This window comes from Mus pahari, chromosome 22, assembly GCF_900095145.1.
Source record: "Mus pahari chromosome 22, PAHARI_EIJ_v1.1, whole genome shotgun sequence".
NCBI lineage: Eukaryota > Metazoa > Chordata > Mammalia > Rodentia > Muridae > Mus > Mus pahari.
Window position 1 is genome coordinate 21,963,727 of NC_034611.1, and position 16,720 is coordinate 21,980,446.

At 34.2% G+C, this 16,720-nt stretch overlaps 1 protein-coding gene across 3 annotated transcripts in view; it reads left to right on the top strand.

The window, feature by feature from the left end:
* Triqk (triple QxxK/R motif containing) overlaps positions 1-16,540 on the top strand; it is a 57,759-nt gene extending 41,219 nt beyond the window's left edge. For 2 of the 3 annotated variants that reach the window (XM_021222369.2, XM_021222370.2), the window contains exons 4-5: positions 9,783-9,868; positions 15,455-16,540. In XM_021222369.2, coding sequence (XP_021078028.1) covers positions 9,783-9,868; positions 15,455-15,568 — 200 coding nt within the window. In that variant the 3' untranslated portion in view covers positions 15,569-16,540. The remainder of the gene's footprint in view (positions 1-9,782; positions 9,869-15,454) is intronic. The other variant, XM_029533383.1, reaches the window with a different exon arrangement.
* The last annotated feature ends 180 nt before the right edge of the window (positions 16,541-16,720 follow it).

The following is a 16,720-nucleotide window of genomic DNA, read 5'->3' on the forward strand; positions in this document are numbered from 1 at the left end:
CTTTCACATTCTTTCCACAAATTGATTCCAAAGGCACCAAAACAAAGGATCTGATTCATCTCAGCCGTAACCCTTCTCCGGGTACCAATTTTCAGTTAGTTCCTCTCATCACTTCTGGGACAAAATATCTGACAAAAGCAACTTAAGGAAGGAAAGGTCCACTCTGAGTCACGGTTCACAGGCTGTGGTCTAGCATGTGAAAGAAGGCATACTGAAAGGGCTGAGAAGCAGCTGATCACATCGTTCCCACAGGCAGAAGCAAAGAGAAGTGAACACTGCTCAGGTCTCCTCTTATTCAGGCAAAAAGCCCAGCCAATGGTTTGTGGCCACACAGTTCATTATAGGTATCCCCTCTTCAGCTAAACGTTGTTGGAAATGTCTTCACAGACAAACACAGAGGTATACTTTCATAGTACTTCCAAATCTAGGTGAGTTGGCAGTTTAACCTCAACAGTTGGAATTTGGTCAGTGCGAATGGTATTTTGAGTGTAGTGTCAAATTTCACCTTCTGCTAATTTGTAGATGATCTGAGCAACTGTTTTCTTATGAATATGAGATATTAATTTTTGCTTTGTAATGTCTTTGCTTGGCCTCAGAATATAAGCTAAACTATCTTGGAGATGACATGTTGTTTTTAAGATATTTTGAAAGGGTTTATGAAGAAGGTTCTTTTCTAAATGTCTGGTAGAATTCATCTGTACCGGCATCTGGTACTATGATGCCTTTAGTCAGGAAATTTCTGATTACTGATTCAGTATCTTTATTTGTTATTTGTCTCTTTAGGTTTTCTATTTATATTTGATTCCTTCTTGGTTCCACGACCTAAAAAACTATTTCTAGGAATATACCCATATTTGTATAAATACTTCCATTTCTTCTAGTTATTCAGTTTGTTGGCATATAATTTCCATGATAGCCTATTACAGTCTTTTATGTTTCAGTTTATACCCCTCCCCTCATTTTGGTATTTGTTCACTTTCCTAAATCTAGAAAATCCCTACTCTCCTTTGTTTATGTTTTTTCTATTGTATTTAGGTCCATATATCATCTATCTAGTATTTATTATTTCCTTCATTCTACTAACTTTTCACTTAATTTATACTTACATAATTTTTTGAGATACTTGGGGTTGTTTAGTTAAAATGATTCCTTTTAATGAAGGTGGTTATTAGTTCAAACATCATTCCATACTATATCAGCCCTTTTGCAACTTTAACAAAACTAAGCTAAAACCAGTAGTATGTGAAGAAGAAATGTTCAGGAGGCTCCCCACTGACTAGCATGTCACATGTGCCACCTTGGTGCTTCTTAACATGCCATCAGGTATGACGTCGAACCTAAGGAAAGCCCAAGTCAACTCAGACTCTCTGCTCTTGCAGTCGCCAGCGCTGCTATGTCCCCTTCTGATGACCTGCGTGACTCTAATTATTAGCAACATTTAGGTTGTGAATTACATCTCAGCAGGAATTTTGAAAAAAGACATTCAAACTGTGGCACCTACTTTTGCTGCACACAATTAATTCATTAATTTTCATGTCCCAAAATTGGTGATTATTTAAGTCAGTTATTTGCTTTCACATCATATTTGTCAATTTTCCCATGTGACTTGCTGATGTGTAATTCCATTATATGCAGAAAAGATATGTTGACTGAGTTTAGTTTCCTTGTGTCTGGTAAAAATTGTTATTCCCTAGCATGTGATACATCCTGGAAAATGTAAGCATGCCCTCAAAACTGTGTAATCTGTTCCTATGAATTAGACAATCTGCATTTATCTATGCGATGTATTATCTAAGTTAACTATTTCTATCTTGATGATTTATCCATAAAAAGGTGCGTATTATCAATAAATTATTTATATTCATAGTGATCTTTTGAGTTTCTTATTTTGTTTGTCTATTATTCTTCCATCTATCTATCATGTATCAATATCTAGCTTTATTTATATCTATATTTATCTACTATATCTAACTATCCACTATATTTAACTATCTCCTATCTATCTATCTCACACATACATACAAATATATGCATGCATATATATATATATATATATATATATATATATATATATATATATGGTTTTATATGTACATACTTTAAAGTTTAGTGCGTACAAAGTCACATGTTTCAAAGGTGATAGTGTCAACAAGCTCAGAATAGAAAAATTATCTCTGACCTTAACATAAAGAGGGTTTGTTTATCGTCACCCATTTTGTAAATAAGCAGCGTTGTGCAGGCTTTGTACTGCATTAGGGACTATAAGAAATGGAAAGGCGCCTTGAGGTCTGCACTTTAGCTGCATGCTAACAGCATTTGTAGGCAGCATCTGAGTTTTCCTGGATATGAACATCTATTGAAGGTCCTGGATCCAGCCTCTGAAGACGAAGGAACATTTATAACTACTATATCCCTTTCTTGAATTGACTCATGTATAATAGCATGGTTACTTTTTTAGCAAGGCTTTTATAGTTTGCTTTGGTCAGATGTAAGCCTAGTTATTTCTATGCTTCCTAGCTGGCTGGCTGGCTGGCTCTCGTGTTCTCTCTCTTTCTCTGTCTCTCCCTCTGTGTGTCTCTTTGTGTCTCTCTACTCTTGTCTCTCTCCCTCTTTCCCTCTCCCACCTCTCCCCTCCCTCTTCAATATCTTTTCTGTTTCTGTAATGACACAGCCTATGTATCATTAAATCTAAAGTGATTCTCATCTTGAATGAATTTAATTGTGTCTTTTAAAATTCTGCTCAGCTATTTGTTTCTTTATTGGTACATTTAATCTGTTTACATTTAAAATAATTGTCAATAGAACATGAATTACTTTTGCCATTTTGTTGGTTTCTAATTTTTAAGTTGTTTCCTCCCTTGCTGTTTCTTTGCAATTTGGTGATTCTTTAATGCTATAAAGTCTTTATCTTTTCTGTATCTACTATTGATGTGGTTTCTAATTGCTCAAAAACTTACATGAAACATAATAGTCCAGCTAAAGCTGGTAACAACTGAAATTGCATACAAAGCTGGAAGGAGCATTTTCTATATTATCAGGTTTTGCTAGATACTTTGTTCTGTGCAGTCAATCTTGCTAACATCCTCTCCGCTGTTGAAAGAAAACTACTATCATACATTTAGATACAATACTAAGCATCTAATTATGATTTTAATATCTCTTATTATGTTATATATATGTATATATGTGTATATATATATATATATATATATATATATATATATATATAATCCATTGTTTGAGAAAGAAAATTAAATTGCCCTAAAATAATGATGTATTTTTACAATACATTTCTATCCATTTTATTGCTTAATATGTCCAAATTAATACTTATTTTTGTTTCCCCATTTCTCTTTTAGTAACTTAAAAGTATTTACAAAGTTTTGTATTTGTTTATTTTCTGAACCTTTTTGTTTGAAAGTAGTATTCATAAATCCCTTCTAGCTTTTGTCTAATGCTCAATTATGTTTTTCATTCTTTTTTTAACTGGGATTTTGAAATTTTGATTATATATATATATATATATATATATATATATATATATATATATATATATATTCCTCAACATGTTTATTTGGATAAACACATTTAATATTTTTCTGTAAATTGAAGGTTTATTTTCCAGCTTAAATTTATATTTATTTAAAGTTAATGTTCTTTATTAGTTTGCTCCCTATTCTGCAGCTGTGTAATATTTGGACTACATTTTTTCTTTCATAAGTATTGAATTTCTTCTTTCCTTTCTTTCTTTCTTTCTTTCTTGGGATTTTTATTTATTCTCTGTTTTTTTTTCTGTCACATTAGATTTACTGAAATGTAATGTTTATCAGGTTTTAAAATCATATTGAGTATTCTTATTTCTCATATGTTTGTATCTATTAAATTTTAATATTCTTAAAGCAGATGCTCTTATTCTTTATTTGCATCTATACTGATGTTTACAGAAGGAACTTAATAAAGACTTGCTTAAATATCTTCAATTTCTTACTTTTAGATTATAATTACAATGTTTCTTCCTTCTCTTTCCTCCCTGCAACCCCCTCATTGCTGTTTTTCAAATCTATAATCTTTTTAATTAATTGTCATTACATGCACATATGTATATGTGTGTGCATATATATTTCTAAATGTAACCTGCTCAGTCTACGTTATGTTACTTGTATGCATGTGTTTAGGTCTGAGCATTGTTACTGGAAGAGAAGTTGGTGAAGAAGGCAGTGTCTTCTGCCCTCAGCACCTCCAGTTACCTGCAGTGTTGTGTGAAGGACTGGGGTGTCATGAACTTTCCGCCTCCACTTTGGCATGTTGAGTGTTGGTGCCCTGTCTGCTTAAACATTCTTAACTTAGAAACTTGCTAGAAGATATGGTTGTTATAGTTACGGGACTTTTCTGGAATATTTTATTTTTTCATGCTTTGCCATTTTTGTTTTATTTTCTTTCAGTACCATAAATCTTAGTGCTTACTTATTTGTATCGTGTTAGTAGACGGCCTTTGAAATCTATGATAGCTATCAGTATGTGCTGCCCACCACTGAAAATTGTTGTAATTATCTCTACAATATCATTAATCTAAATGTTTTGGCTTGAGTTTACATGCTTAGGGATTAGTTTGCTGGGTTGCTTGCTATAATCCAGATGTCTGTGTAATTTTGAAAAAAAAAAAACTTTTTCAAATTTTACTATTATATTACCTTTATCTTTTAGGAAGCACATGGTATCATTTTATGTGACCGACAACAGCTAAATTTGTATATTTTCATAGATCAATGTTTCTACTTGCTTCTTATTATGTTATAACTTCACCAACTTGGTTATTATTCTAATTATTTTTATTAGTATTTCTAAGTTGGTTTATCTTTAAGACATCAAAATGCAAATTGTTTACTGATGTAGCCACTCGAGTTTTCCATAGATACTCTGTGAAAGACTGTTGTGTTTTGGTTTCATAGTGAAATTTCTGCAGCTATATGGTACATGCAATATAGTAAGAGTCGTATTCCAGCTCATATGGCAGTTTGGAAATTATATGACAAATTGTCTTGGCCTTATATTTACTTGTGGTAGTATAAGAAAAGATTATAAAGTATTTTTGACTTTTGAATAAGAGAGGAGGTATTTGAAGCAGTTGAAAATTATTCTAAAATGTCGAAGGCAAGATAAAAGTCTTTACTGTTGATTAGCAAATATTATTTGTCAGTGCTTTTGGCATGCTGCAAATAACTCATCTTCCAATAATTCATTTGAGTAATTAAATTTAGATTGCAAATTTTTCTTTTCAAATGTTTTGACTGTTATCTCTCTTCTTTTCTATTGTATCTTAATTGGTGTGGTCTATATAAATGGACAATAAATTATATATCTTTGTTATAGAGATCAGACAGCGAATAGAGCTTGGTATTCATCCCAGACAGAATTATGATGGAATGTATTTGAAAGATTAAAGTGCTGAATTAGCACCGAATTTACTTTTTTTTCTAATTAAAGGCAATTAAAGATTTGCAGACACAAATAAGAGACAGTGAATTGAGTAGTAAGTGTAGAAGCAGGTCCATTTGCAGGTGAAAGGCTGTGCCTTTGAAGCAGAACCAGCTGCACGCTCATTGCGAGAATAACAGTTTAGGAAGCTTTTCTGCATGGGCCTGTTTGATAGCATAATGGAGTTATAAGCAGCTTATGCAGCATTCAGAAAAGACAGAGCATTAATGCTGAAAGCAGTGGAGGCTGAGAAGAAGTAGTGCTGCCGCATGATGATAGTGAGCATGGCCAGTGTGGAGGTGAGAGAAGAGCTGTGTGCGCCTGGAAAGATGACCATTTATAAGCCAGTAACCAGAGAGTCACATGATAATGAGCCTGAGCAACTATCTCAGCAAAAAGAGTTTTCTTTCTGCCCAATGGTAAAGATGTGACTAGGGTAGAGCCAAGGGCAATTGTCTGGTTTTTGTTTGTTTTTCATTAAACTTAGGAAATTCCTACTTAAGGTCTTGTAATATTAAAGCATCTACTACTTTAAATATGAAGTAATTGCTTATATATAGATGATATATTGATTTAGAGCCTCCTATAAGTTGCTGCATCCTTTGCTAAGACAATGTGATATGGGGAATAAGGATTGAAATCTAGTGTAGTCCTAAAATGTGTGATTTTTACTGAAAATATTCTATGTATATGTTTTTAATATGTATGTGTTGTGTTAATTTAAATATTTGTTTCTTTTATGGGAAATGCTTGTTTTTAAACATATTTTAATATTAATGAATATATAAAACATATTTTTTGAAATTTTATTAATTTTTTTATAATATCATGTAATATATTCTGATCACATGTTCCTCCTTATCTCCTCTGAGATCTACTTTCTCCATCCTCATCTCTGCACATTGACCAGTTGGGAATGTTTATATTAATTGTCATCTACTGCAAGGAGAAGCCTCTCTGATGATTGTTGACAGATATGCTGACCTATGGGTATATCCATTTAACAGAATAGTAGTATTGGCTTCATTCCAAATGCCTATAACCTAATTATCCACAGGTTCTTGGCTCCATTAACCATGCCAGACATGGCTTCTATCTAAAGAAACTGGTATTAGATTCATTCAGAAAATTATTGGTGACTTCCATAACATTTATGCCACTGTTCCATCAGTGGGTATATCTTTAAGTATAAATAATGAAATTATGACATTTGTAGAATGGAGCTGAAGATTATGTTAGCAGAATTAGTAACATATACCCCAAAATGGGAAAACTTGGGCTAACACATATATCAGTATGATTATCTTCATTGTCTTGAATTATCAGTTTACGTTTCCCTGTATATAACTTAGATAACTGTCTTAGAAATACTTGGGACATTTATTTGCACTTATTTACTGTTATAGGTGCTTGGAGATTGAATCCAGGGCCTCGTGGATGCTAAGAACATATGTAGTCACTATATTACTTTATCCACTCCTATTGCATTATTGGCATGTCCAGAATCAAATGTAAGCTTAATACTGTACATATAAAGAAATCTAGATTATCTAGATTAGATAACTAAATACATGTTCTCTTAATACAAGGGACTTCCATGTATTACAGTTTTTTCAGTCATTATGGGTAAAGGCTTCTGTCTCAACACCATAGGAATATCAATTTCATATACATGTGAAGACCACGTCTGTAACTATAGTATTCGGGACGGGAACTCAGGAGGACTGTTGCCATGATTTCAAGAACAACGTGGTATACTTAAGAAGACACTGTCTTAAAATAAAATGTTCAAGTATTAAAAGGTTCTTGTTCATAATAGAAAAGTGTAGCCTGAGTCGGATGACCCTAGATGAAGCTCTGTGCGGGCTGTCACTGCTAACTGCTTTGTGCAGTGTACGCTGTTGTGTATCATGGACAGAAAGGTGGATGGGGACCTAATGTCAGATGTGCTGATTGGAAATGTGCCAGCTGTATCATTTTAATAGCATCTACTGTAAATACACATTTAGATGTTCATATCCACCTCAGTCATAGAAGTTTGTTCTGTAAAAGATTACAGGTGGGAGAGTAACTTAACCAATGGTTTCATGGCACCTAAGCTGAAAGGTAAATTCTTTTTTTTTTTTTAATTTTTTTATTAGGTATTTACTTCATTTACATTTCAAATGCTAGCCCGAAAGTTCCCTATACCCTCCCCCCCTCCCCTACCCACCCACTCCCACTTCTTGGTCCTGGCCTTCCCCTGTACTGGGTCATATAAAGTTTGCAAGACCAAGGGGTCTCTCTTCCCAATGATGGCCTATTAGGCCATCTTCTGCTACATATGCAGCTAGAGACACGAGCTCTGGGGGTACTGGTTAGTTCATATTGTTGTTCCACCTATAGGGTTGCAGACCCCCTCAGCTCCTTGGGTACTTTCTCTAGCTCCTCCATTGGGGGCCCTGTGTTCCATCCAATAGCTGACTGTGAGCATCCACTTCTATGTTTGCCAGGTACTGGCATAGCCTCACAAGAGACAGCTATATCAGGGTCCTCTGATACTGATCTGATGGGTGTTATAGCAGAACATTATATAAAATAGTACACATTATTGATGACTCGTGTTGTCTGAAACCACCATTCATACTTATTTTTCTCTTTTTACCTTGGGATTGTTATATAGCATGTAGAAGGTGAATAGGAGTATTGTTCTTCTGCTCATCTCTGAAATTTTCACATTTAGTTTTAGGTTTTCCTATGCTTGGTAACCCTGAGTGGAGAACTTTGTCGCCATGTTCATCATTCTGAACTGTTTATATTGCAGTAGGAATAATGACAAGAACAACTTGACTGTTGAGATGTGAAATCACAATGAACACTTGTCAAGTTTTTTTCAATCTCCTTTTTGTTCAGCAAAATTAAGTGTTGCTAATTTAAAGTGGGTCAGAATCATGTTTTTCTGCAAATTATTTTTCCTTGATTTAAATTTAGAACATTTGATATACATTTTTTTTTTACAATTGACTCATTTCCAAATCATTAAACCCCATCAACAAATAATAGTTATTAAGTTTCTGCTGTTAGATGCAGAGTGGGAGCACTGCAGCAGGGTGAGCCACACACTCGTCTTCCTGTAAGAACTAACACATGGCTCTGTAACCAGAGAAGCACTTGTATGTGAGTAATGAACTCCACCGTAGAACTTCTCCTTCATTACTGTCCATTTACCTCACTCCTCTGCCATTTCTACTTCTAAAAATCTATTTGAAAGTTTAAAGGTACTTTTGAATCATTAGTAGATACATTAAGAAACAGATTTATTTCACATTAAATTTTTATGGAATACTTTAGATCAACTGCTTTCAGATTCATTTGCATGTGAGGGAGATGAGGATATTTGGAGTGAGTCACGGTGTCATTTAGATAAGGGAGATGTGCGCATGAGCTCTGGAAACGAACCAATGAGAGGAAAGGGGCTGAGTGAGTCTAGGCGAGCAGAGTGAGCTCAGAATCGTGGGTTACAGCTTTTGGACTTAACATGATGCCCACTTATTTCCTTTAAGAGTGTTTTTAATAATACTTTTGTTGTAAAATCCATTCCCCCCGACCAAGGCCGAGTCATGTTTCTTTTTTTGTGGCTTATTAGTAGGGTCACCAGATGGTACACCAAAACCAAAAATTGTATGACCCTAACTCAATGTTGCTTGTTTCTTGGCTATGAAGTATGGTAAAGAAGAATGAGTGTCAATCTAAATGTCACTGTTTTCTGCCATATTTAGTCATGTCTATGTGTGCTCTGGTGAAGGGAATGAAAATAAAGGATGTATTTTGTTCTATAATGAATTTAGGCAATAGAAAGGCAATTGTTTGTAGGTTCTACTTTTAGCCTCAGAAAAAAAACAGCAAATATTTCTTAAACCAATCCTTTGAATGTTGAATATCCACAGTATAATAAATTTATCAGGAATTATTTTGAAATTTCTAAGTTAACTTAACAAAATAATATGTTAATATAATTATGTGTGTATCAGTGCCTTTATTTCCCAAAGGTGCACTTACTTTAAATATCTTAGTCTCTAAAAAATTAAAGTTGTAATTTTGCTTTGATATTCTTTGCACATCAAATCAAGATGTTTGTCAAGATCTTCCAAAAAGAGTAAAAAGACATTGATTTGAAGTGACGTTTAAACTAATCTCAACTGTGAATAAGCATGTAGTTCTCTGTCCATGTTTTACATTATGTAAACATTCTTAGACATTTTATAGGTGACTGGGAATTTTACATTATACATAAACATAACTCACTGTCTGAAACTATTTCTTTCCAGGTAAACAGGATTATAAAAAAACCAAACCTATTTTACGAGCAACCAAATTAAAAGCAGAAGCAAAGAAAACAGCAATAGGCATAAAGGTATACTTCTGTTTCATAAATTTATAATTTGATGTGTGTATGCCCATTCATTTTACACATTTTATACAACGGAATGAGTTGTGTAAAATTATTAGTTTTGAATTCTGGACATCTTATGCTAGGAGAGATTTCAATTTAGCATAAAAAATGAAGGGTTTTGGAAATAATTTACTTATTTCAAAACATCTTTACTATCTTGAAATTGTGAGGGCTCTCAAAAGGTATAGTTAAAGTATATAACATAAATAGTACATAGAAAACAAGTTATTCCTAAAGTTATTATTCTAGCTGTTATAATTATTGTTCAGACATTTCAGTCATTCATCAGATTCTTGAACTTTGAGTAAATTTCCCTACGTAGTCGTTTATATTACTGTTGTAATATTGCTGTCTTTCTATTGTCTCTAGTGCTCTGTATAATGAAATTCTAATGACATTCTCAAACTTGTCCTTTTGACAAACCAGTGTTTATCTGCTTATGTGGGATAAATGCAACTGAGAGTGATGTCAGCAGACCCTAGTTCACTAGCAAAGCCGAAGTTACTCTCACTATGATTCCCAGCAAATGTTCACCAGGGATTTAGGATGAAGCAAGCTGGGTAGGAGAAGGCATTTGGAGCCAATGCTACCAAGTGTGTAAAGTAAAGATGACCAATACAAATATTTTATTTAAATATTAAACTGTTAAAAGAAGATTTGGGTTTTCATCTGGCAGATAAAAAATCAATTTTTCTAAGTTATAGCTTATAACAAATGCCAAGGTATTACCAGCAAGCTGTGACAGCTGTTCCGCTGCCAGATGATATATTTGGTTATCTTCCAGAACTTGCTATTATGATCATGAAGCACTGTCGTCCTTTTGCTTCTGATTGCTGATGTTGATCCAGCTTTACTGAGTGATGTGCTGTTTGCACAGCACAGTCTCCTCAGTTGCTGCTCTGATACAGGTTTTAATGATAAAATTTTTTTTTATTTAAAAGAAAAACTTACTTCTTATTTTTTCAAATATACATGAAGTTGCATTCATTTGTAAAATGCACTGTGGTATGAATTTTTAAAAAGCAATGCTTAGCATTTATTTTCTGTTTGGTCTCATGGTTATTTGAATCTTATAGTAGGAACAATTTTAACATTGTCCCCAAAGGAAGCAGTTAATATTTGTTTTTTTTTTTTTGTTTCATAATATACTAGGCATTTTTAAAGGAAATGCTAATGTAACAAAATGTATTCCTACCATAGTTTAATGAATAGTTATATATTAAAATTTATGAAAGAATTCAGCCACTTATATATACATATACCACCTTTTTATACACACCCCTTATTTAGTTTGCTGCTATACTTTGTTTTGGTTTGCTTAGAAGGAATCACTGTGCTCTGATTATAAGATAAAGTCCAGTACACACTGCTATTAGCTAATATCTGCTTTAAAAATTATGAAAAATGAATTGTTTTAGTTTTGTTTCACAATATAAAGTGTGTACTGAAAGTATCTAATATATCTTTTAATAATCTAACATATCATTCTGAGTGCTAAGCCTAGAGAATCAAAAACTATTATTTGCCTTGAATAAATATTTTTCTGAGGCCATTGGTATGATATGAAAAGTTTAAGAATCAGAACCATGAAGGTGTCTTGCATTTCAAATCTAGCATAGTGATTAGTTTGCTCTGTCAAAGTTTGATTGCCTTGTCATTTTGGCATAGGATTTTAAATAACAGAGTTTCCTTCAGCAATTGTCTTTTAATGCTTTTTAATTTCCCTAGTGAGTGATTTTTATCCATATTGATAATGTCAGAGAAGCAACCGAGGACTAATGAACATCAAACGCATTTGGCTCTTATCTAGTTGATACGCGACGACCATAATGTCATGTTACATGACTACTTTGCTACTTTTGAATGAGTTATGTCCACAGAAAAGATAAAGAGTTTCACAGGGTAGAAAAAGAACATCAATGGCTACCAAACTAAGCATCCAAAGAAATGCCTGCGATCTCACCCCTTGTGACCCTCACCGGTGCTTGGAGTGATCGAAGTGATCACTTAAGTGATTAAGCCTGAGAAGCTATGTCTGGGGATGGAGACTATAATTCACCTCAGAGGTGTCCACAGGGCTGAAGAGTACAGGGAGAGCAAGATAGAGCCTTGAGCTTGCCATGTTGAAGGCATCTGTGACTATTAAGTGGCCACAGACTTAAGCTATGTCTAGTTTAGATAAGAAGACTTCCCGTGAACATTTGTCAGGGCCTTCCTTATTTCAACCGACCTTGCATTGTGCAGCCATTGCAATGGAGTGATCTTGGATTTGCAATGGAGTTATTATTGTGGATGTTATGACTTAAAGTCTTGAAATCATCATGCACTTTCAAGATGCTTACTATCAAAGTCATAGAGGTATTACTTGATTCAGTGTTTCTTAGAAATCACTGTAAGCTATTACAATGTTGTAGAATCTCTGAAAGGAGATGAATAAGACATGATTGTCTTGAAAAGAGTGTACAGGAAACCACCTCCATTGGATCACCATGCTAACCAGTGCACTGAGCCTTGAGGTGGGAAGGGTTGGGAAGTAGGGCATTTACCGTGTAAGGCTTCTGGTGCTTTGTTGTAAATATACAACTGAGTAATAGAAAATGTTTTGGAGGAAAAGTAGTTTCAGCTTAATACATGAATACATCATATTAAGTAGAATTCATTTGTAATTTAGAAACCACTATTACTTTGTATGCTTCATATGTGTGACTCAGTATCGTAATTTAAGACATACACAGGCTGGGGTGGCACTGAAAAGGGATTTCCACAGCCAACGTTCATACTTGGTTGTTAGAAGATAATTTTCAAATAGAAGATTAATTTTTCCATCATTAACATTAATTTTTTATTTTTCTTTTTTAAAAATAAATTTTTAGACAGTATATTCTGATTATGGTTCCCCTCCCCCAAATCTTCTGAGCTCCTCCACACCTCCCTCCCATCCAAACCCACACACGTTTGTCTCTTGCTAGTAGCCAAATAATAGTAATAATAATAATAATGATAATAATAATAATAATAGTAGTAGTAGTATAAAACAAAACCAAACAAGTTGTAATAGGGCCAAACTAATAAGGAGAAGAAAAAGAGCCAAAGAAAAATCATGAGAAATAAATACAAAAACTCAGAGACACATGTCGGTACATATTACTAAAAGTCTTATAGAGTACAAATACCTGTGTTTCCCAACATGAAAAAGGAAAAAAATCTTTGTTTGCTAATTTTAGAAGTCTATTAGAAAAACATAGTCATCACAAAGGAATAAGGATAGAAAACTTCTCCCCATAAATAAAATATCAGAGTCAGGCAGATCCTGCCAGCATCCCTTTGGGATGAACAGCTTGAAATGTTGTTTGTTCTTTTTGTTATTTCGGGTTCAAATCTGAATAGCAGCCAAGACTTGGAAAGGGAGTCACATGCCTACAGGTGTCTAAGGTTATGGTCACAGCCTCCAGCATTCTCAAAGGTTAATTCTGAGATTTGATCATGGCATGGAACTTCAAAGCAGTCACCCGCCATGGTGTTGCTTCAGTGAAAATGCAATTTGGAGGAAACCGTGATATTGCCCACAGTGATCTTTAACTCATCTGCACAACTGACCAGAGAGCGTTAAAGGATAGGGGCCTTTCTACACATACTCTCTGCTTTCTGAAGTCAAGAGTCTGCTTAATAACTGTGAATATCCTGAACTCATTTAATGAGGGAATAGCAGGTTGCCTTAAGGACAGTGGATGGAAAAGCAGCCATTAAGATTGATTACCAGTAAGATGAGAAACAGAGTCTTGAGTCAAGAATAAAAACGTCATTCTTTCCTTGAACTTATGTAAGCTATGGCTGCTGTTGATCGGTCCTGTTGTCCACTTGACAGAGCAGATGGGGTCGGTGGCTGTGACACTTGTTTATTACATCCTCTTAAAATTAGTGGCCGTTCACCCAGATGGGCCTGGGAGCACAGCTGTGGGCAGAAGAGGATAAATGAAACCTGTCTGATGCCTCTATGCCCTTTTGAGATGTCAAAGCAGTCCAGATGTAACAAAGAAAATTTCACTTTCATTTGACATTACAATGATGAATGATATTTTAAAAATCAAGTTGCACAAAATTTGTTGACCCAGGTTTTTTATTAATATTTATTTCCATAGTTTGGATATTTAAATAAATGTAATCAAGAAGCTGGAAATCTGTACATAATGTCTATTCATATTTTTTATGTTCACCTGAAATTTCATGTTGAGTATACAGCCAATCCATTTTAATATTTTTAAAGTTTATTAGGTAGTACATGTTGAATTATTTATTTTGTATTCATATGAAATATAAAATATATTCATACAAATCCAAACGAATTGCTTCCCCATGAAACAAAGCAAGATAAGCTGTGTGATACAAAGGTGGAAATCAGTAAGTATTCTAGAGCCTTCTGGGTCATGGTCTAACTCTGTTCTTTCTTCCTGTGCAGTAAAATATCATGTTAATATCGAGATGGTTACTTTACAACACACACACACACACACAAACACACACACACACACACACACATACACACTACTATTTTGGAGGAAATGTGTCTTAATTGTATATTAAATTGTATCCATTATTTATTTAATACCAGTGATTAATAAAATTAACATCAAAATACCGAAGGTAGCAAGTAATTCCTGTCTTTTAAGCTAAAGTGAATCACACTAGTTTATGTCTTATGAGCTTAGTGTTCACTTTTGTTCCCCACTCTGTTATTTACAGATGTCAGGGTTCTGTAAGAAGGGGAAAGTGTAGCTAGGCATGTTGGCACAAACCTACAATCCCTGAACTCTGGCTGCAGTATGAGGAAGGAAGAACAGGGGCTGGAGGGCAGAGTCAGCCATTTACCAAGTTAGGGGTTAGCTTACCTTAAAAACCACAAAATGAAAAAGAGGGGCGTGGATGGGAGGAAACAGAGAAAAAGATACAAAGCTTAATAACAGTGAAAGCTTAATAAAACAGTTGATGAGTGTGGAGGTGAGCAGGAGGGATATAAGGAGAGGGAAGGGGAGGGGAGAGGGAAGAAAGATAGTTTATAATTCTATAATAATCTCAAAATAAGTGTGAATGATTATGTTTGTATAGCATCTATTTCTTGAAATCAATTATCCTTGGGAGTTTCCTCCCAATACACAATAGTGTTAATTTGTAAAATATCTTCTGGTAAGTTACATCATCAATGAATAACATAATAGTTAAAAGTACAGTTACATGTACTCAGTCCAAGAATAACTGGACGAGATAAGCACAAACTCAATGATAGCACTTAAAATTTTGGTGATAAAATTAAGAAAACATATTAAAACAATACATTTAAACTTTACTCCTAGAAAGATCGTAATAGAAATGCCACACATACTTATATGCTTGCTGTTGCAGTACATCTTGTTGGTGAAAAACAGATTACTGATTGATATGTATTGAGCTGACATTATCTATGCTACACCATGGAGTAAGTAATGTTGCTATTGTATGTGCTGAAGCCGACCTCTCTTCGTCAGCTCAAGTCTGCTGTGTTCTCTTCTCTAGGAAGTTGGCCTCATGCTTGCAGCTATCCTGGCCCTCCTACTGGCTTTCTATGCCTTCTTTTATCTCCGATTGTCCACGAATATTGACTCTGATCTGGACCCAGATGAAGATTAGCTGAACAGCAATCAAAAACGGAAAGGAAATAAGTCTGATAAGAGCATCTTTGGGGACAAACACGTTGCCAATTTCCAAAACTAGAACAGTTGGAAAATGTGCTTCTTGCTACTGTCAGTTTGCAGAAATATCTTTGTGCTTAGTGGCATAGGATATCAAAAGAAGACCTTACCCAGCAATCTAGGATCACGTATGCTACTTGGTCCTTTATAAATCTCTCTGCCCTGGCAGATATCCTATTCGTGGTACAGTTAAATCAGATGGTAATGTATTTTTTTCCAGATTTCGTTCCAGTGTACATGTATGACTCCATTGGCTACAAATCACTAAATCTATTATATGCTATGTATATTGTAAGAAAAATATATATTGCCATTTGCAGAAGCATACTCAAAATCATATTCAAAATCCAAGAAGGAACAGAAAGCCATAGGAAATTGCTATTTTACAAGGAAGCATGCTTTCTTTCCAGACATATTTCATGTCATTAGGGAGACTATCTGCACATACATCCACAGTAATCTTTTTCCTCCTTGCCAACTGTTAGTGCACATGTGCTGCGTCAGAAATGGCACCTGGATGACAGAAGCTCAAAGAGTCACATATGTCCCTAAAGTGGAGTTCCTCGTCTCCTGGGCTGCCTGAACTGCTGTAAATAGAAAGTTCAGCTGATCTTGATTTTAATTAACTTATTACACCATTAATATAAAGTTGGAATTCTATATTAATTATGTTGTTCTGGCTGCCTGCAGTATCAGTTTGCCCTCTTGTTAGGGAGTGGTGTAACGATCTGCCAGTTAATTGTGCAGGGTTTTTTACACTGCAGAATTAGCAGGAATGTATGTACACAGAATTTTATTGGTTTGTCTCTTACATTTGAGCATTACAAAGTTTTTTTTTAATTGCATTTTGTCTCTTGTGAATTAATTATGACTCTGTAGAGAAAAATAAATAATAGAAAAATACATGTCACATGTTACTTTTATGTGTAGTTTTTGTAAATATTTTATATGTGTTTTGTGGTTTAATGTAATGACTATTTAATACTTTTATTGGTTATCAGAACTTTAACAAAATTGTAAAGTACATGACCACACAAAGCTTCGAAAGTATAATATATATATATATATATATATATATATATATATATAT